This window comes from Petromyzon marinus, chromosome 56, assembly GCF_048934315.1.
Source record: "Petromyzon marinus isolate PM22_M1 ecotype Great Lakes invasive population chromosome 56, UKy_Petmar_22M1.pri1.0, whole genome shotgun sequence".
Classification (NCBI taxonomy): Eukaryota; Metazoa; Chordata; class Hyperoartia; order Petromyzontiformes; family Petromyzontidae; genus Petromyzon; species Petromyzon marinus.
Genome location: NC_133722.1, coordinates 8819509 through 8841814, shown reverse-complemented (window position 1 = coordinate 8841814; position 22306 = coordinate 8819509). Strand labels below are relative to the sequence as shown.

The window sequence follows — 22306 nt, the reverse complement described above, 5'->3', positions numbered from 1 at the left end:
CACACACTAACACACACACACACTAACACACACACTAACACACACACACACTAACACACACACTAACACACACACTAACACACACACACACACTAACACAATCATAACTTGACCGCGTGCCTGACCCGTGCGTCCATTTGTTCCGCCTCTCGCTGTCCGGGAACGATCTCCTCCTCGTCTCCCATTGGCCGAGCGCTTCGCCCATCCTCCCCCTCCCCCTCCCCCACCTCCTCCTCCTCTTCTCCTCTCCTCCTCTCCTCCACCGCACCTGACTGAGCCCATCCTCGTCGGGGGTGGGGGGAGATGGGGGGGATGGGGGGGGGGGTTAGGGGGAGGTGCGAGGGGGTGGTGGATTTCTCCCCCCCCCCCACTCCTCCTCCCCCCCCCACTCTCTCTGTAGGGTTATTTATTAATTTAGAGACTACTACTAATAGTAGTATTATTGTTGTTGTTGAGCACGCAACTCAACGTGCGCTAAGGCGGGGTGAGAGGGAGAGTGGGAGGGAGGGAGGGAGAGATCGGGGGTTTTTTTGTGTTAAAAAATATCCGTCCATCTCGCTCGCTCGCTCTCTCTCTCTCTCTCTTCGCCACAATTAATGACCATGAGTTCATATTTGATGGAGACGACTTTCGTCGACCCGAAATTCCCGCCGTGCGAAGAATATTCCCAGGGCAGCTACATCCCCAATCAGCACGGCGCGCCTGCTGGATTCCTCGTCCGGAACGCCGCCAACGAGTCGCGTTCATACTCGCCCGCAACTCACCACCACCACCATCACCACCCACCTCCTCCTCACCACCACCATCACCACCTCCACCATCACCACCATCATCATCACCGCCAGCAGCAGGACGCCCGGCACGCAGCCGTCGCTTACCCGGCGAGCGACCGCATCTCCGGGCGAGTCTTCGGCGGCTATAGCGAAGACCCCACGGCAAACCCGACCCCAAACGCCACCACCACCAGCACCACCACCAGCACCACCAGCACCACCAGCGCCACCACCACCGCCACCACCAGCACCACCACCAGCAGCTCGTCGCCCGACGTTAGCCAGACGGCACACGCACGGCCAGCGTCCAGTCCCGAGGCTCACGCCGCGATCCCAGAGTGCGACTCTTCGAGCCCCGAGGTTGCGGTGACTTCAACCATCAAGCAGCAGCAGCAGCAGCAGCTACTGCCGCAAGTTTATCCGTGGATGAAGAAGCTTCACGTTGGAGGTGAGTGGCCGGGGTGAGGGATGGTGGTGCTGGTGGTAGTGGTGGAGGGTTAGGAATAGAGTTGGTGCTGGTGGTGGTGGTGATGATGGTGCGGAGTTTGAACCGGTCCTGGGGCTCCCCTAGGTCAGCTCAGCCTCAAACTGGTGTGTGCGGTGCGTAAACATCGCCACTGGGGAGACAAAGGCGGCCCGGCGTGGTGCTGGCCAGTCTCCCCCACCCCCCCCCCATCCTTCGTGTGCCGTTCCGGCCTTCAAAAGTGCTCGCTAACAGCGCTTGCCCCAACAGTCTGTTGAGGCTACACGGGGGGTCTTTGTCTTTGCTTTGGTCCGGAGTTTGGGATAGGGAGACGCACAGAGACGCGGTACAGAGACGCGACACGACACGCGCGGACAGAGACACGCACAGAGAGAGAGAGACACAGAGACACGCACAGAGACACAGCGACAGATACAGAGACACGCACACAGAGAGAGACACAGAGACACAGCGACAGACACAGAGACACGCACAGAGAGAGACACAGAGACACGCACAGAGAGAGACACGCACAGTGCCACAGAGACAGATACAGAGGCACGCGCGCACAGAGACACAGAGACGCACATAGACACACAGACGCGCACAGAGACACAGAGACACGCGCACACAGAGACACAGAGACACGCGCACACAGAGACACAGAGACACGCGCACACAGAGACACAGAGACACGCGCACACAGAGACACGCGCACACAGAGACACAGAGACACGCGCACACAGAGACACAGAGACACGAGCCGAGACGAACTCGGCAGACAACGAGAGACGTCCGTGTGCAGAGACGCGAACAGAGACACAGGGACAGACACAGAGTGTTGTTGTTGTTGTCTGTGTGTTGTTGTTGTCTGTGTGTTGTTGTTGTCTGTGTTATTGTTGTTTGTTTGTTGTTGTCTGTGTGTTGTTGTTGTCTGTGTGTTGTTGTCTGTGTGTTGTTGTTGTCTGTGTGTTGTTGTTGTCTGTGTGTTGTTGTCTGTGTGTTGTTGTCTGTGTGTTGTTGTTGTCTGTGTTGTTGTTGTTGTCTGTGTGTTGTTGTTGTTGTCTGTGTGTTGTTGTTGTCTGTGTGTTGTTGTTGTCTGTGTGTTGTTGTCTGTGTGTTGTTGTTGTCTGTGTGTTGTTGTCTGTGTGTTGTTGTTGTCTGTGTGTTGTTGTTGTCTGTGTTATTGTTGTTGTCTGTGTTATTGTTGTTGTCTGTGTTATTGTTGTTGTCTGTGTGTTGTTGTTGTCTGTGTTATTGTTGTTGTCTGTGTTATTGTTGTTGTCTGTATGTTGTTGTCTGTGTGCTGTTGTTGTCTGTGTGTTGTTGTTTGTGTGTTGTTGTCTGTGTGTTATTGTTGTTGTCTGTGTGCTGTTGTTTGCGTGTTGTTGTCTGTGTGTTGTTGTTGTCTGTGTGTTGTTGTTGTTGTGTGTTGTTGTCTGCGTGTTGTCTGTGTGTTGTTGTTTGTGTGTTGTTGTTTCTGTGTTGTTGTTGTCTGTGTGTTGTTGTCTGTGTTATTGTCTTGTGCTATTGTCTTTGTCTATGTTTTTGTTGTTGTGTGAGAGCAGAGAGATTGGCAACTCACCCACTCACTACTCGATCAGTTCCGTTCCTTCCTTCCTAACTCATTCATGGGATCACTCCTTCAATCGTTCAGTCGATCACTCGCCCAGTTGACTCGCTCACGTATCAACTCACCCACTCACTCGTCCACTTACTGACTTACTCACCGACTCAGTCACTCGCTCACCCACTCGCTCACCCACTCACCCGCACTCTCACTCGTCCACTCGCTCACCCACTCGCTCACCCACTTACCCACTCACCCACTTACCCACTCGCTAACTCACTCACCCGCTCACTCACTCGTCCACTTACTCACTCACCCACTCACTCGTCCACTTACTCACCCGCTCACTCACCCGCTCACTCACCCGCTCACTCAGTCACCCGCTCACTCGCTCACCCAGTCACCCGCTCGCTCACTCATTCGCCCACTTACTCACTCGCTCACTCGCTCACCCGCTCACTCGCTCACGCATTCATTCGCTCGCTGTTTTACTCGCTCACCAAGTCACCCACTCAACCAGACACTCACCCCCACACACACTCACCCACCCACTCACCGTATCGCTCAATCGATTGCTCACCCATCCACTCACCCCCTCGCTCCCACCCACCTACACACTCACTCAATTACACTATGTAACACAATTTTTGTTCCTGGGTAGTAAGTGTTGTTTCGTAATTTCTTATGCCTAAAAAGTATATAAAATGGCTGTTATTCTCCCAACAAACTTTGCTTTTGTGACCATGACACTAATATTTTGAAATATTTTCAATGAGAACGCGGGCAAATTGTGTCTTTTCGTTCACATAAAGTCGGAAAAAAACAACATATGAATCAAAATGAACATGTATTTATACGAAAGTAATAACAAAAAAAATGACTACAACAGATTTAGAAGTGAGTAGTTTTTAGAGCTCTACGATTATACTGTAAATCACTATCACGAATCAGCCCCCAAATGTAGTCTCCCATCAAGTTCTCGTGAAACTGTCCTTGGTAGCGGCGTTCAAAGTCCAGTTTATCCTGGTGGAAGCGCTCGCCTTACTCCTCCGAGTACGCTCCCACGTTCTCCTTGAATCTATCAAGATGAGCATCAAGGATGTGGACATCGAGGGACATCCTACAGCCCATTGTGCCGTAGATCTTCACCAGAGTCTCGACCAGCCCCACGTAGTTTTCGACCTTATCCACAATGAACACTCACCCCATGACCACTCACCCGTTAGTCCACCAACACAATCGCTCACCCACTGACGCGCTCACTCCACTCACTCGCTCACCGACCCCACACACACACACACGCGCGCACCCAACTCCTCACCCCGATCACTCATCCAACCCAACTCACCCCGATCACTCATCCCGCACAATTCTCGTCGCTCAATCAAACCCTGCACGCAATGCCTCCCTTCGCTAGCGGCTGACGACCTTTACGGAGCCGGGTTCAACACCGGTAACCCGTTTTCAGTCCAGTTTCAATTGCTGCCCTACCGTTGCTGCACGTGGCGATTTCGTCGAATGCGGAACGTTAAATAGGGGTTACAGGGAGGCATTGATCACACACACACACGCGCACAAAGACCTTCCCGTATAGCCTTCGACAGATGTTTTGGGATAAGTGCTGTTAGCGAGGAGCACCTAGGAAGGCCTGCACGGCACGCGAAGGGGTGCAACACAGATACATACACGCACATACATACACGCATATACATACACGCATATACATACACGCATATACATACACAGACACACACAAAACACACAGATACATACACACAAATACAAACATACACGCATATACATACACAGACACACAAAAATACACAGATACATACATACAGATACATACATACACGCATATACAAAGACACACACAAAATACGCAGATACATACACACAAATACAAAACACGCATATACAGACACACACACAAAATACACAGATACATACACACAAATACAAACATACACGCATATACAGATACACACAACATACGCAGATACATACACACAAATACATACATACACGCATATACATACACAGATACACACAAAATACACAGATACATACACACAAATACAAACATACACACACGCATATACATACACAGATACACACAAAATACACAGATACATACACACAAATACAAACATATACGCCTATACATACACGTACAAAATACACATACAAATACATAAATACACGCATATACATACATACAAAATACACCGATACATACACACACATACATACACGCATATATATACATACACAGATACACACAAAATACAAAGATACATACACACAAATACATACATACACGCATATACAGACACAGATACACACAATACACAGATACATACACACCGATACATACACACATATACATACACACCGATACATACAGGTACATACACACAGATACATACACACCGATGCATACACACATATGCATACAAAATATATTTTATCTTTTGTACACAGATTAGCACACACACAAAATATACAGATACATACACACAGACACATATACACATATACATATATACATATACGGATACACACACAGAGATGCATACGTTCAGATACATATCCATACAGAGATACATACACACGGATACATACACAGACACACGCAGAGATACATACACATAAATCCGTACCCACGGATACACACAGATACACATACATACACAGAGACACAAATACATACACACACGGATACACAGATACATACAGAGATTCATACACACGGACACGTAGACAGATACATATATACAAGGATACACACAGATACATACACACAAATACGTACACAAGGATAGACACAGACACACCCACATACATACATACACACATACACGCATAGATACATACACAGAGATACACACATAAACACACAGATACATACACAGAGATACACACAGATACATACACATAGACACACACATACACGCACAGATACATACACATAGACACACACATACACGCAGATACATACACATAGACACACAATACACAGATACATACACACAGATACATACACGCATGTACATACACAGATACACACAAAATACACAGATATATACACACAAATACAAACATATACGCATATACATACACAGATTTACACACAAAAACACACATACATACACAGATACACACAGACACATTCACAGACACATACACAGATACACGCAGACACATTCACAGACATACACAGATACACGCAGACACATACCCAGATACACACAGACACATACACAGATACACACAGACACATACACAGATACACACAGACACATACACAGATATACACAGACATACACACAGACACATACACAGATACCCACAGACAGATACACACAGATACACACAGACACATACACAGATACACACAGACACATACACAGATACGCACAGACACATACACAGACACACACAGACACACACAGACACATACACAGATACACACATACACAGATACACACAGACACATACACAGATACACACAGACACATACAGAGATACACACAGACACATACACAGACACATACACAGATACACACAGACACATACACAGATACACACAGATACACACATACACAGATAAACACAGACACATACACAGATAAACACAGATACATACACAGATACACCCAGACACATACACAGACACATACACAGATACACACAGACACATACACAGATACACACAGACACATACACAGATACACCCAGACACATACACACACAGACACATACACAGACACACACAGACACATACACAGACACACACAGATACATTCACAGGTACGTACACAGAGACACAAATACAAGGATACGTTACACGTCAAGATAGAGAGGGATGCAGGGCGGATGCATTGCAGGAGCCTCCATCCAGCAGTGGATTGATCATGGCCGAGGACGTCCGATGCTGATGATGGATGACAGCGGCTGATGCTGATGATGATGGTCATTGTTTACAATTCACTTTGTCATGTTTTGCAAAAACTTAAACGTGACTGCGGAACGCTGTAAACAAAGCCGCCATACACACACGCGGGCGCACATTGATCCACCTAAAGTATGGATGATATCAAGTTCAATACGATTTATAATAACAAGATAATACCGTAATAATTTACATCTATACAACGTTCCTGATTAATCTACTGCGGGGCATGTAGCATATGATGTTATAAAGGTGCCCTAAGTAAAAAAAAAACACGTAAATATTAAAACACAAATAATTTACTTGCATAGTAAAGTAATTGTATTTTTTTCATTTGCTATACGGCCAGATAATACGACAAATCGCTAACCTTAAGCACGCAGTCGTTGGTAAAAGTCGAAGGCAGTATAGTACTTTAGTAATAGAGCAAGTGCAGAATCTGTTACACCATGCAGGAACGTCTCAACATACCAAGTAAGTACGTATATACATAGCACTACAGGGTCTGTTACACCATGCAGGGACGTCTCAACATACCAAGTAAGTACTATATACATAGCACTACAGGGTCTGTTACACCATGCAGGAACGTCTCAACATACCAAGTAAGTACTATATACATAGCACTACAGGGTCTGTTACACCATGCAGGAACGTCTCAACATACCAAGTAAGTACTATATACATAGCACTACAGGGTCTGTTACACCATGCAGGAACGTATCAACATACCAAGTAAGTACGTATATACATAGCACTACAGGGTCTGTTACACCATGCAGGAACATCTCAACTTACCAAGTAAGTACGTATATACATAGCACTACAGGGTCTGTTACACCATGCAGGAACATCTCAACTTACCAAGTAAGTACGTATATACATAGCACTACAGGGTCTGTTACACCATGCAGGAACGTCTCAACATACCAAGTAAGTACGTATATACATAGCACTACAGGGTCTGTTACACCATGCAGGAACGTCTCAACATACCAAGTAAGTACGTATATACATAGCACTACAGGGTCTGTTACACCATGCAGGAACGTATCAACATACCAAGTAAGTACTTTATACATAGCACAACAGGGTCTGTTACACCATGCAGGAACGTCTCAACATACCAAGTACGTGTATTAATATATATCCATATAGGGGTCGTTCCTATGCCTGCCATTCCGGTATCAACAAAGACAAAGATCCCCCGTATAGCCTTGACAGACTGTTGGGGCAAGTGCTGGTTAGCGAGCGCCTATGAAGGCCGGCACGGCACACGAGGGGGTGTGGGTCGCCAGCACCACGCCCGGCCACCTTTGTCTCTCCCCCAGTGGCGATGTTTACTACACACCGCACCAAGTCACTCATTTGAGGCTGAGTCGACCTAGGGGAGTATCCTAGCGCAGCGCGCTCCCCGCTACACTACCGACACACAGGCAAAAAGAGTCAACGCAGTGTCCACTCGTGCCACCTGCGTGTGTGACCATCGTCCACGTGTGTGTGAGTGTCTAAACATAACCATACACTGTGCACACCAACTCATCATTAGTCAGACTGCATGTGTATCTGATATATATCGATACGCGCCTGCGCGCACGTGTGTGTGTATGTACAAAGACAAAGGTCTTTCAATCCCCCGTATAGCCTGTAACAGACTGTAGGGACAAGTGCTGTGAGCGAGTAGCACCTAAGAGACGGTCCGGCACGGCCAGTAATCAATCACGCCCGGCCGCCTTTGTCTTCCCGATGTCGTCTCCTTGGTTACGCGTCACACCACACGTGCTCACTTGAGGCCGAGTCGACCTAGCGGAGGTCCCACGTGTGCGTGCGTGTACAAAGACACCCCACGCCCGGCCGCCTTTGTCTCCCCGGTGACGATGTTCACACACCGCACGAGGTGAGTCGACCAGGACCGGTTCAAGTAATCGTCACTCGTGTTGGTGGTCGTGAATCGATATCGGGTCGCCGGGTTCGTAGAGATACATAGAGATACGTATATACTCATAGAGATACATCGATACTCATAGAGATTATTATAGACTCAAAGAGATACATATAGACTCAAAGAGATACATATAGACTCATAGAGAAACATAGAAACTCGTAGAGATACATAGAGATACATAGAGACTCATAGAGATACATAGAGACTCATATAGACTCATAAAGAAACATAGAGACTCGTAGAGATACATAGAGATACATAGAGACTCATAGAGATATATAGACTCATAGAGATACATAGAGACTCATAGAGATACTCAGAGATACATAGAGACTCATAGAGATACATAGAGACTCATAGAGATACATACAGACTCATAGAGATACATAGATACTCATAGAGATGCATCGAGACTCATAGAGATAATATATACGCATAGAGATAATATAGACTTGTAGAGATACATATAGACGCAGAGATATAGATCGGCTGATAGATTATAGATCGAGACTTGTAGAGATACATAGATACGCACAAAGATACATACAGACTCATAAAGATACATATAGACTCATAGAGATACATATAGAACCATAGAGATACATAGAGACTCAAAGAGATAGATAGAAACTCATAGAGATAGAGACTCATAGAGTTCTATATAGAATCTAAGTTGTGCCCAATCCTGGCAAGCTATCACAACTCAATTAACAAACATTTATTGACAATCGCCCAATGTTGTTGGATAACGTCTAAACAAAAATAAGATGTACATTTTACTTCATTAGCAATAGCGTGATTCATCTGACTAAAGGCCGAATCGTCGTGGCAAAACAATAACCATCGACGCGACTGGCGGCTTTGGGGGGGGTTCATTGCCTCTGTGACGTGGAGGAGGGAGGGAGGGAGCTGCAAGCTCCTAAGTTGACATTTGTTCACTTACGAGATGGGCCAGACGCCTACACACACGCGCACACGCACGCACGCACAAGAATAACGACCACAAAATACAAAGCAATTACACACGCCGGGTGATGCGCAACTACCTGGTTTAATACGTCGTGTTAATTGATTTTTGTTCATGTTCTTAGTTTTTTCGGTAAAGTCACGTTGAAGAGAAACAACAAAATAATAAAATATATATAAAACAATAAAAAATTCTCACGACGTTTCGACCATAACTCAAACGGTCGAAACGTCGTGAGAATTTTTTTTGTTTTATATATATTTTTATTATTTTGTTGTTTCTCTTCAACGTGACTTTACCGAAAAAACAAAGAATATGAATTACTGCAGTCACGAAAGCTTTAAATCAAAATTAGATTTTTGTTCATTTAGTTTTTGTGTTGTGTTGCAGAAGTAATAAAGTTAGAAGCACGGTGAGTTCGTGGCGAATCGGTTGTGTACCTGAGCGGTGGGAGGGGGGAGTGCAAGACTAGTTGACATTTATTTCGGGAACGCGCGTTCAATGATTTGGAAACGCGGAGAGAAGAGATAGACATTGACAGGCATTTTAAGGCCCCTCAACCACCCACCCCCTCCCCCCCCCCCCCCCGGAACGGCTCCCAAATCCACACCGGTTTCGGCCGTCGATTGAACCGATTGCGGTGAATTAGGGCGAATCGGTGAAATCTGTGAAATTGGTGAAATCTGTGAAATTGGTGAAATCTGTGAAATTGGTGAAATCTGTGAAATTGGTGAAATCTGTGAAATTGGTGAAATCTGTGAAATTGGTGAAATCTGTGAAATTGGTGAAATCGGTGAAATCTGTGAAATTGGTGAAATCTGTGAAATTGGTGAAATCTGTGAAATTGGTGAAATCTGTGAAATTGGTGAAATCTGTGAAATTGGTGAAATCTGTGAAATCGGTGAAATCTGTGAAATCGGTGAAATCTGTGAAATTGGTGAAATCTGTGAAATTGGTGAAATCTGTGAAATTGGTGAAATCTGTGAAATTGGTGAAATCTGTGAAATTGGTGAAATCGGTGAAATCTGTGAAATTGGTGAAATCTGTGAAATTGGTGAAATCGGGAAATTGGTGAAATCTGTGAAATTGGTGAAATCTGTGAAATTGGTGAAATCTGTGAAATTGGTGAAATCTGTGAAATCTGTGAAATTGGTGAAATCTGTGAAATTGGTGAAATCTGTGAAATTGGTGAAATCTGTGAAATTGGTGAAATCTGTGAAATTGGTGAAATCTGTGAAATTGGTGAAATCTGTGAAATTGGTGAAATCTGTGAAATTGGTGAAATCTGTGAAATTGGTGAAATCTGTGAAATTGGTGAAATCTGTGAAATTGGTGAAATCTGTGAAATTGGTGAAATCGGTGAAATCTGTGAAATTGGTGAAATCTGTGAAATTGGTGAAATCGGGAAATTGGTGAAATCTGTGAAATTGGTGAAATCTGTGAAATTGGTGAAATCTGTGAAATTGGTGAAATCTGTGAAATTGGTGAAATCGGTGAAATCTGTGAAATTGGTGAAATCTGTGAAATTGGTGAAATCGGGAAATTGGTGAAATCTGTGAAATTGGTGAAATCTGTGAAATTGGTGAAATCTGTGAAATTGGTGAAATCTGTGAAATTGGTGAAATCTGTGAAATTGGTGAAATCTGTGAAATTGGTGAAATCTGTGAAATTGGTGAAATCTGTGAAATTGGTGAAATCTGGAAATTGGTGAAATCTGTGAAATTGGTGAAATCTGTGAAATTGGTGAAATCTGTGAAATTGGTGAAATCTGTGAAATTGGTGAAATCTGTGAAATTGGTGAAATCTGTGAAATTGGTGAAATCTGTGAAATTGGTGAAATCTGTGAAATTGGTGAAATCGGTGAAATCTGTGAAATTGGTGAAATCTGTGAAATTGGTGAAATCGGGAAATTGGTGAAATCTGTGAAATTGGTGAAATCTGTGAAATTGGTGAAATCTGTGAAATTGGTGAAATCTGTGAAATCTGTGAAATTGGTGAAATCTGTGAAATTGGTGAAATCTGTGAAATTGGTGAAATCTGTGAAATTGGTGAAATCTGTGAAATTGGTGAAATCTGTGAAATTGGTGAAATCTGTGAAATTGGTGAAATCTGTGAAATTGGTGAAATCTGTGAAATTGGTGAAATCTGTGAAATTGGTGAAATCTGTGAAATTGGTGAAATCTGTGAAATTGGTGAAATCGGTGAAATCTGTGAAATTGGTGAAATCTGTGAAATTGGTGAAATCGGGAAATTGGTGAAATCTGTGAAATTGGTGAAATCTGTGAAATTGGTGAAATCTGTGAAATTGGTGAAATCGGTGAAATCTGTGAAATTGGTGAAATCTGTGAAATTGGTGAAATCGGGAAATTGGTGAAATCTGTGAAATTGGTGAAATCTGTGAAATTGGTGAAATCTGTGAAATTGGTGAAATCTGTGAAATTGGTGAAATCTGTGAAATTGGTGAAATCTGTGAAATTGGTGAAATCTGTGAAATTGGTGAAATCTGTGAAATTGGTGAAATCTGTGAAATTGGTGAAATCTGGAAATTGGTGAAATCTGTGAAATTGGTGAAATCTGTGAAATTGGTGAAATCTGTGAAATTGGTGAAATCTGTGAAATTGGTGAAATCGGGAAATTGGTGAAATCTGTGAAATTGGTGAAATCGTTGAACTCGAGAGCAACAACGTGGGGCGCATGCGACGCGGCGCGTTGTCAGCCGTAGACGCCGGTGGGCCTGGGTGGGACTTCTTCTTCTTCTTCTTCTCTCCAGCGAGTTGAGGACGAATGTTCAAGGACGACTTGGACGAGGAGAGGGGAGGAGGAGGGAGGAGGAGGGGGAGGAGGGGGATGGGGAGTAGGGGGGGAAGAGAAGGAGGGAGGGAGGAGAATGGGGGAGGAGGGAGGGAGGGGAGGGGAAGGAGGTAAGGAGGGAGGAGGGTGGGGGAAGGGAGGGGAGGGGAGGGAGGGAGGTAGGGAGGGAGGGAGGGAGGAGGATGGGGGAGTAGGGGGGGATGAGATGGAGGGAGGGAGGAGGATGGGGGAGGAGGGAGGGGAGGGGAAGGGAGGGGAGGGAGGGGAAGGAAGGAGGGAGGGAGGGGAAGGGAGGGGAAGGAGGAGAATGGGGGAGGAGGGAGGGAGGGGAAGGGAGAGGAGGGGAGGGAGGGAGGGAGGAGACGCCGCTCCGCCCCATTGAGGAATAATGGAGCTTGCGAGTCTTGCTCGCGAGGCCCCCGGCGTCTCGTTTCCCGCACGCGAGACGCTCCCAGCGGCACGGCGTCGCGAGCAGCCCGGAGGCCGTCGACGCTCGCCTCGCCTGCTGCTGCTGCTGCGACTGCTGAAGCCGCAGCAGCAGCAGGGTGCAGAGCGACGGGGGCACGGCCGCTACCGACGCGACTCCGGCTGGGGCCGTCCGTAAATGACGTCACGCACCTAGGGGGGGTGGGGAGGGGGGTGGGGGTCAGACATTTGTGACGATGTGTGACGAAGGGGGGGGGGGGTGGGGGCGGTTGAGAATTGTGACGTCACATCAAAATGCGCCGTCACATCAAAACGAGCAACTTTAAATAAATCTAGAATTTTGATTTAAACCTTTCGTGACTGCAGGGATTCATATTCTTGGTTCTTTCGGTAAAGTCGCCACGTAGAAGGGGAAACGATAAAATAATGAAAATATAAAACAATAAAATTCTCACGACGTTTCGACTGCAACACAAGAAGCAATCATCATCAGGTGTGAAAACCACAACAAGAAAATTTGAAAAAAGTGGCGTTTATTTTTTGACGTTAGCACCAAAAAATAAAAAATTACCGCCACTTTTTTCAAAATTTCTTGTTGTGGTTTTCACACCTGATGATGATTGCTTGTGTTGCAGTCGAAACGTCGTGAGAATTTTTATCGTTTTATATTTTTATTGTTTTATTGTTTCCCTTCTACGTGGTGACTTTACCGAAAGAACCAAGATTATAAATCTAGAATTGTTATAACAACGCTCCTGCAACATCAGAGTGCAGCGCCACGTTAAATACCCACTACAATGACAACAATAGTTTAAAGCGATTTGAAGCACGTTCTATTTACAAAATGGCAATATGGTTTGGAGGGTGGGTGGGGGGGGGGGCAGAGCTTTGTGACGTCATATTTGAGGGGAGAGGGGGGGTCTAATTTATTGTGACGCCACGTGACGAGGTGGGGAGGAGGAGGAGGGGGGGGTCAAAAATCGTCCAAAATCGCGTGACGTCATTTATGGACGACCCCGCTGTTGTTGACGCGCTCCATTCCACTCGTCGCGCCTGATGACACCGAATCTCCGTGCGTCGAGGCAGCGTTTATCATTTGGAGGGCTGTTGGTTTTTTTTCCCCCTTCCCAGCTTCATTTTTCAAACGTTTTAGGCGATAAACAGATGGGGTAGTTACTTATGCCACCACCCCTGTACATGCCAAACCATATATCATTATTGTTAGTTGTATATTTTTTTAGGAGTAGTATTTTTCGTAGTATTTTTCGCAGTATTTTTAGTAGTATTTTAGTAATATTTTTAGTAGAATTTTAGTAATATTTTAGTAGTATTTTTCGTAGTATTTTTAGTAGTATTTTAGTAGTATTTTAGTAATATTTTTAGTAGAATTTTAGTAATATTTTTAGTAGTATTTTTAGTAGTATTTTAGTAATATTTTTAGTAGAATTTTAGTAATATTTTTAGTAGTATTTTTAGTAGTATTTTAGTAGTATTTTCTCTCCGCCTGATGACGACCGCTTGTGTTGCGATCGAAACGTCGTTAGTTTAATAAAAATACTAATAATTTACGTGACTTTACCGAAAGATCCAAAGATCAATAAAACTTTATTTGAAGCTTTCGTGACTGCAGGAATCCCATTCTCTTTGATTCTTTCGGTGAAGTCACGTGGATATATATAAAAAAAAAATGTTTTTTTTTGTAACTAACGACGTTTCGATCACAGCACAAGCGACCGTCATCAGGTGAGAGACAAACACAGCAGGAGAACCGCTGACGCAGCTGCGATCCAAAACGTCGTCATCTATGAATGTTATATCTACAGCGACTTTACCGAAAGAAACAAGCAATAGTATTATTCTTAGTTTTTTCGGTAAAGTCACGTTGAAGAGAAACAACAAAATAATAAAATATATATAAAACAATAAAAAATTCTCACGACGTTTCGACCATAACTCAAACGGTCATCTTCAGGTGTGTTGGTTTGCATAAATTTATTTTTAAACGGCGCATTTATTTAAATGCATTAATTTAAATGCGCCGTTTAAAAATAAATTTATGCAAACCAACACACCTGAAGACGACCGTTTGAGTTATGGTCGAAACGTCGTGAGAATTTTTTATTGTTTTATATATATTTTATTATTTTGTTGTTTCTCTTCAACGTGACTTTACCGAAAAAACTAAAAATATGAATTACTGCAGTCACGAAAGCTTTAAATCAAAATTTAAGCAATAGTATTGTTATAGTTTTGGTGATCTGTACCTAACGCGTGACACTTTAATGCTGCCGGGTTGGCTACGTGGATTAAAAAAAAAAACAATATTACGCAATTAAAAAAAAATATTTTTTTAGTTTTTTCGTGAAAGGCTTATTGCTTAAATTGTAACTGTGAGTTGGTTACATTTTTTTATTTAAAGCTTTCGTGACTGCAGGGATTCATCTTCTTGGTTCTTTCGGGAAAGTCACCACGTAGAAGGGAAACAATAAAATAAAATATTATTTATTGTTACGTAGAAGGGAAACAATAAAATAATAAAAATATTATTTATTGTTTCCCTTCTATGTGACTTTACCGAAAGAACCAAGAATATGTGAGTTGGTTGTTACAAGAATAATCCATTTCCTCCAAAATTCTGAGTGTGTCCCCACCCCCGTTTCTTTGTATGTGTGTCTCTTAGAACGATGCTGAAACAGTAGCAAATTATCCACTCGTCAATTTACACCACACGCCATGTATAGTGGAACGCGTGTGATTGAAATACATTCAAAACAAGCGACATCGCTTCGAAGTTGGCCACCCACGATGCCATCGTCAGCCAGCGGCTACCGTAATCAGAGAGGCAATTCTGATTGTAATCATCATCATCATCGTAATAATTATTGTTAATAATAAATAGCACATCGCCGTGGCAATGTTTGTGCCGAGAAAAATGGACCGCTGGCCGTAATTACGGTGATTATGGAACATTAGCGTATCGATTATAAGCATCATAAGTCTTATTATTGTAGAACACGACAATAGCTGCTATATAAATCACGCCACTCCATCAAATGATTATACGTTTCACCCGTAACGTGGCTATAGATCAGGCGAGTTAAGCTGCTGTTAACCCTTTAGCCCTTACAAAATTTGATCCCGTGTATGGCGACGGTTTATTGCAACATTGCAAATTAATAATATGGAACAAAAATAATTATAATCTAACGTTTCGGGCAATGTCCCTTCCGCAGAGAAGCGGTACAGAGCGCACGAATAGACGGGCTGGCTAGCCGACGATGTTGAATTCAGAGACGCGTGTTACAGCGACAGTGGTGCTGTTTATTGCTGGCCGCTTTGGACGCTTTGAGGGGAGGGGGTGGTGGAGGGAGGAGGAGTGAGGGGTGTGGGGGGGGCATCAGCAGCAGCAGCATCATCAGCAGCATCATCATCAGCATCAGCAGCATCATCATCAGCATCAACAGCATCAGCAGCATCATCACCAGCATCAGCAGCATCATCAGCAGCATCATCACCAGCATCATCATCAGCAGCATCCTCAACAACATTATCACCAACATCATCATCATCACCAGCATCATCACCAGCATCATCATCAGCATCATCAACAACATCAGCAGCAGCATCATCAACAACATTATCAGCAACATCATCATCATCATCACCAGCATCGTCACCATCATCATCATCCTCTCTCACGGTCTCTCCACCTCTCCATCCTCTATCCACGTCTCCTAAACCCTCACTCGCCCGCCTCCCTCCCTCCTCCCGACAACAAAAAATTATTCCCATTTGCCTCTCGCGCGCAGTCAACTCGGGCTGCCACAGCAGCAGCGGCAGCGGAGGAGGAGAAGGAGGAGGAGCAGGAGGAGGAGGAGGAGGAGCAGGAGGACCCAACGGCATCTGTGTCGGGGAGTCGAAGCGATCGCGCACCGCCTACACGCGCCTCCAGGTGCTGGAGCTCGAGAAGGAGTTCCACTTCAACCGCTACCTCACGCGGAGGCGACGCATCGAGATCGCGCACGCGCTCGGCCTCACCGAGCGCCAGATCAAGATCTGGTTCCAGAACCGGCGCATGAAGTGGAAGAAGGACCACAAGCTGCCCAACACCAAGACGAGGTCGGCCGCGACGGGCTCATTGTCGGCGTCGTCTGCGTCGAAGGCAGCGGTGGTGGTGGTTGCTGCCGCTCAGCAGCGAGTGGCCACTCACATGGGGGGCATCGCTGCGTTGATGTAAGGCGGGTGGGGGTGGGGGTTGGGGCAAGGAAGGTGAGGACGGGAGGATGGATCGGGAGGATGGATCTGGAAGAGGATGGATCGGCGGGAGGATGGTTTTGGGAGGATGGATTTGAAAGAGGATGGGTCGGGGGGAGGATGGATCATGGAGGATGTAGACACACACACAGACACACACACACAGACACACACAGACACGCACACACACACACAGACACACACAGACACACAGACACACACACAGACACGCAGACACGCACACAGACACACAGACACGCACACACAGACACAGACACACACACAGACACACACAGACACGCACACACACACACACAGACGAGCCTGCAAGGATGGAGGGAAACACACGAGGAGGGACGGACAGATGGACAGAGACTCGTGATGGCAAACGGACACGCACACACAGACGTGGATTGATGTACACAGACACACACACACACGGATAGACAGACACGCACACTCATGAAAAGATGTGACATACACGCACACACACGTGGAGCCGATAGACAGATATACGGACAGACACACGCGTGGATGTACGGACAGACACACGCGTGTACACACGCAGACGACCGACAGAGAGACACAGAAAAAGCGGAGACATCATTGAGAGTAAATAATATTCATAACAAAATCGTAATAATACAATCCAGAACGACGACGATGATGGCGGTGATGATGGTGATGATGATAAAGATGTTGATGATAAAGCCACGTCGTGCAGAGAGACACAGCTGGCGTGAACACGCAGTGATGGTGATGAGAGACACGCGCTAACGCAATCTACACAACCTCAATTGCAGCAATGAAAACACCGATATACTGTGTACGTACCCAAACACACACAACACAAACAAAGACAAAGATCCCCCGTGTAGCCTTAACAGACTTTTTGGGGGCAAGTGCTGTCAGCGAGCGGCAGCGCCTATGAAGGTCGGAACGGGTGGCCAGCACCACGCCCGGCCGCCTTTGTCTCCCCAGCGCTGATGTTTACTACACAACGCACCGGGTACTCATTTGAGGCTGAGTCCACCTAGGGGAGGCCCAGAACCGCGTGATATTCGTCACTCGGTGTTGGTAGCCTTGAGTGGGAATCGAACTCCGGGTTCCGGATAATTAGTAGCGCGCTAACCACTGCGCCACCACTCCAACACACAGACAAAGACTACCCGTATAGCCGTAACAGACCGTTGGGGCAAGTGCTGTTGAAGGATATACGGTGGGTGGGGGGTGTTTGTCTTTGTGTGTCTATATGAATGTAAATATAAAACAATACAATTCTCACGACGTTTCGACTGCAACACAAGCAATCATCATCAGGTGTGAAAAACCACAGCAAGAAAATTTGAAATTTCAAATTTTCTTGCTGTGGTTATTGTTTCCCTTCTACGTGACTTTACCGAAAGAACCAAGAATATGTAAAAGCTATTCTTACATATTTTTTGTTCATACTTTGCTACTGGCAAATTGCTCTCATTGTTATTTTGAATTTCCCACCCATTCACCGTCCCACCGCCACCCCCACCCCAGCTGGTCACGCCACGCTCCCTGTGTGTGGCTTTGACGAGGGAAGGGGACAAGCGGGGTGACGATCGCTCGCGCTGCGATCGAGACGTCGTAGATTTTGTTTTATTGTTTTCTTTGAACCTATCCACGTGACTTTACCGAAAGACCCAAATAATAAAAACAACTCCGGTTTAACCCGAAGTAGCAGGAGGCTTTCGCGACGAATGTCATCCAAAAGGTTGGGGGTGGGTTAGATCGCGTCAAATATAAATGTGTCGTTAAACCCGCCACCACCCGACACAGCCAATTTATAAGATTTGTCACATAAACAGAACGTGGCCAATTCGTCACTAGCACAGCACACCGGTGTTCTGGATTGCAAATGTTCGTGGATTTGCTCTACCAACACACCGGTGTGCTGTACTAGTAACGAATGAGCATGTTGGTTACTTAAACAAATACGCCCCCCACCCTCCCCCTAGCAAACCTGATCGCAGTGTACAACGAGCAGGAGGAGCAGGAGGAGGCAGACGCCCCTTTGGGACTGCCGCTTTCATTGACCACCCCCGGAGAGCTCCTACAGCACCTGGCAAGCCCTGGCGGTGGTGGTGGTGGTGGTGGCGGTGGTGGTGGTGGCGGTGGTCGTGGTGGTGGTGGTGGAGGTCGAATCACAGTTGGGCACCCGTACAAAGTGCTCGTCGGGTTCTCAACGCACGCTTAGCGTCTGAGATTTGGTCGGATCGGATGCTTGGAGGGTGAATTATTTATAGGTGGATGATGATGATCGTGATGATGATCGTGATGATGATGATGAAGATGCCACCTATAGCTGCTACTGCTGATAATGATGATAGTGATGATGCCGATGAAGATATTGAAAATGATGATGGTGATGATGATGATGATCGTGATAATGATGAAGGTGATATTGACGATAAAGTTGCCACCTATCGCTGCTACTGCTGATGATGCCAGTGATGATGATGATGATCGTGATGATGATGATACTGACGATAAAGGTGTCACCTATTAGCCGCTGCCGATGATGACGATAGTGATCATGATGACGCCGATGACGATATCGGCGACGACGACGACGATGGTGATGATGATGATGATGGTGGTGATGATGATGATGAAGATGCCACCTATAGCTGCTACTGCTGATAATGATGATAGTGATGATGCTGATGAAGATATTGAAAATGATGATGGTGATGATGATCGTGATAATGATGAAGATGATATTGACGATAAAGTTGCCACCTATCGCTGCTACTGCTGATGATGCCAGTGATGATGATGATGATGATCGTGATGATGATGATGATGATTATACTGACGATAAAGGTGTCACCTATTAGCCGCTGCCGATGATGACGATAGTGATCATGATGACGCCGATGACGATATCGGCGACGACGACGACGATGGTGATGATGATGGTGGTGGTGGTGATGATGATGATGAAGATGCCACCTATAGCTGCTACTGCTGATAATGATGATAGTGATGATGCTGATGAAGATATTAAAAATGATGATGTGATGATGATCGTGATAATGATGAAGATGATATTGACGATAAAGTTGCCACCTATCGCTGCTACTGCTGATGATGCCAGTGATGATGATGATGATCGTGATGATGATGATTATACTGACGATAAAGGTGTCACCTATTAGCCGCTGCCGATGATGACGATAGTGATCATGATGACGCCGATGACGATATCGGCGACGACGACGATGGTGATGATGATGGGGGTGATGATGGTGATGATGATGATGGTGAAAGTTGTAAACAAGTATTTTTTCGGAGGCTTCACTACGCGAGTCGTTTTATTGTCTCGCCCGATCGCTCCTCGCGATCGATTTTGCTCTCCACGAATTCACGAACGAGTTGGTGGAACGCCGGGCTCGGCATCTGGGCGACTCGTTGCGCAACCCAAAGCTTTGAGGGCAACAAAGTCGCCTTGCCCGCTCGGCAGACGGGCACCGCCGCGATCCATTTATAGATACCCCAGCCGAAACCTTGAACGTTACCCACACAACCCACCCCCCGGCTCTCTCTCTCTCTCTTTCACTTTCACGCTGAGGTTTCGGTGGGAGGAGGAGGGAGATGATTTTTTTTTAAAGGTGGACGGTCCCTGTGTCTGCGTTGGTTGTTTTTCGTGGCTGGCCCCCCCACACACCCCAGCCCGTAACACCGAGCTTGCTGTTGCTAGTGGGGTATCTGTGAATGGGCCGCCTCGGTATATATATTTTTGTTCTCTTTCCCGGATAAGCTTAAAGTATTGTTTGTTTTGATTGTGTCGACCGATGGATGTTCTCGTTTTTGTTGTTGTTGTTGTTGTGATTTTGTTGTTGTTGTAAACAAATTATTATTTATGCTCTGCAGCTAGGGCTCAATTTCACCCCGGCACACAACATCTATTATGTATATATTTAAAATCAGACAAAGACAGTTTCCCCCGTGTAGCCTTAGCAGGTTATTGGGGCAAGTGCGGTTCGCGAGTGGCACCTTTGAAGGCCGGCACGGCACACGAGGGGGTTGGTGACCAGCACCACGCCCGGCCGCCTTTGTCTCCCCAGTGGCGATGTTTACACATCGCACCAGGTACTTGTTTGAGGCCGAGTCGACCTAGGGGAGGAGGCCCAGATAATCGTCACGGGTGTTGGCCGTGAGCGGGAATCGAACTCGGGTGGCCGGGTTTGTAGCGCAGCGTAGCGCTAACCACCGCTGCCCGCATATAAACACACATACAGACATACACACACACACACAACACACACATACATACACACAACACACACACACCACACACACACAACACACACTCACACACACACATACACACACACAACACACACATACACACACATACACACAACACACACACCACACACACACAACACACACTCACACACAACACACACACAACACACACATACACACACACAACACACACAACACACATACACACACATCACACACACACAACACACACATACACACACACACACACCACACACACACTCACACACAACACACACAACACACACATACACACACATAACACACACACCACACACACTCACACACACACAACACACACACACAACACACACAACACACACACAACACTCACTCGTTACAATTCCCCAAGAAGAGCGTGGGAGAGTGAAAACAATGTTTTTTAAAAAATAAAATATCAAATATTTAGCGCGGTCTTGTTTCCTGCTGGTTCATTATGAGGAAATAAAAAAATAAATGCGTGAATTTATCGCTGTGATACGTTTCTAAGTTGATGGCGCGTGTTCCATAGGAACGCCTACCATACTGACTCTCTCGTTCACCCGTCTCTCGTCCACCCGTCCCTCGTTCACCCGTCTCTCGTTCACCCGTCTCTCGTTCACCCGTCTCTCGTTCACCCGTCTCTCGTTCACCCGTCCCTCGTTCACTCGTCTCTCGTTCACCCGTCCCTCGTTCACCCGTCCCTCGTTCACCCGTCTCTCGTTCACCCGTCCCTCGTTCACCCGTCCCTCGTTCACCTGTCTCTCGTTCACCCGTCCCTCGTTCACCCGTCCCTCGTTCACCTGTCCCTCGTTCACCCGTCTCTCGTTCACCCGTCTC

General features: G+C 45.9%; 1 protein-coding gene across 1 annotated transcript; it reads left to right on the top strand.

Annotated features, from left to right (window-relative positions):
* Window positions 1–388: 388 nt before the first annotated feature.
* LOC116954763 (homeobox protein Hox-A4) lies at window positions 389–21956 on the top strand. The gene is made up of 2 exons (XM_032975544.2): window positions 389–1221; window positions 16720–21956. Exons 1-2 carry the CDS (start codon window positions 597–599, stop codon window positions 17145–17147), a joined length of 1053 nt encoding a protein of 350 aa, XP_032831435.1. The 5' UTR covers window positions 389–596; the 3' UTR covers window positions 17148–21956.
* Window positions 21957–22306: the final 350 nt, after the last annotated feature.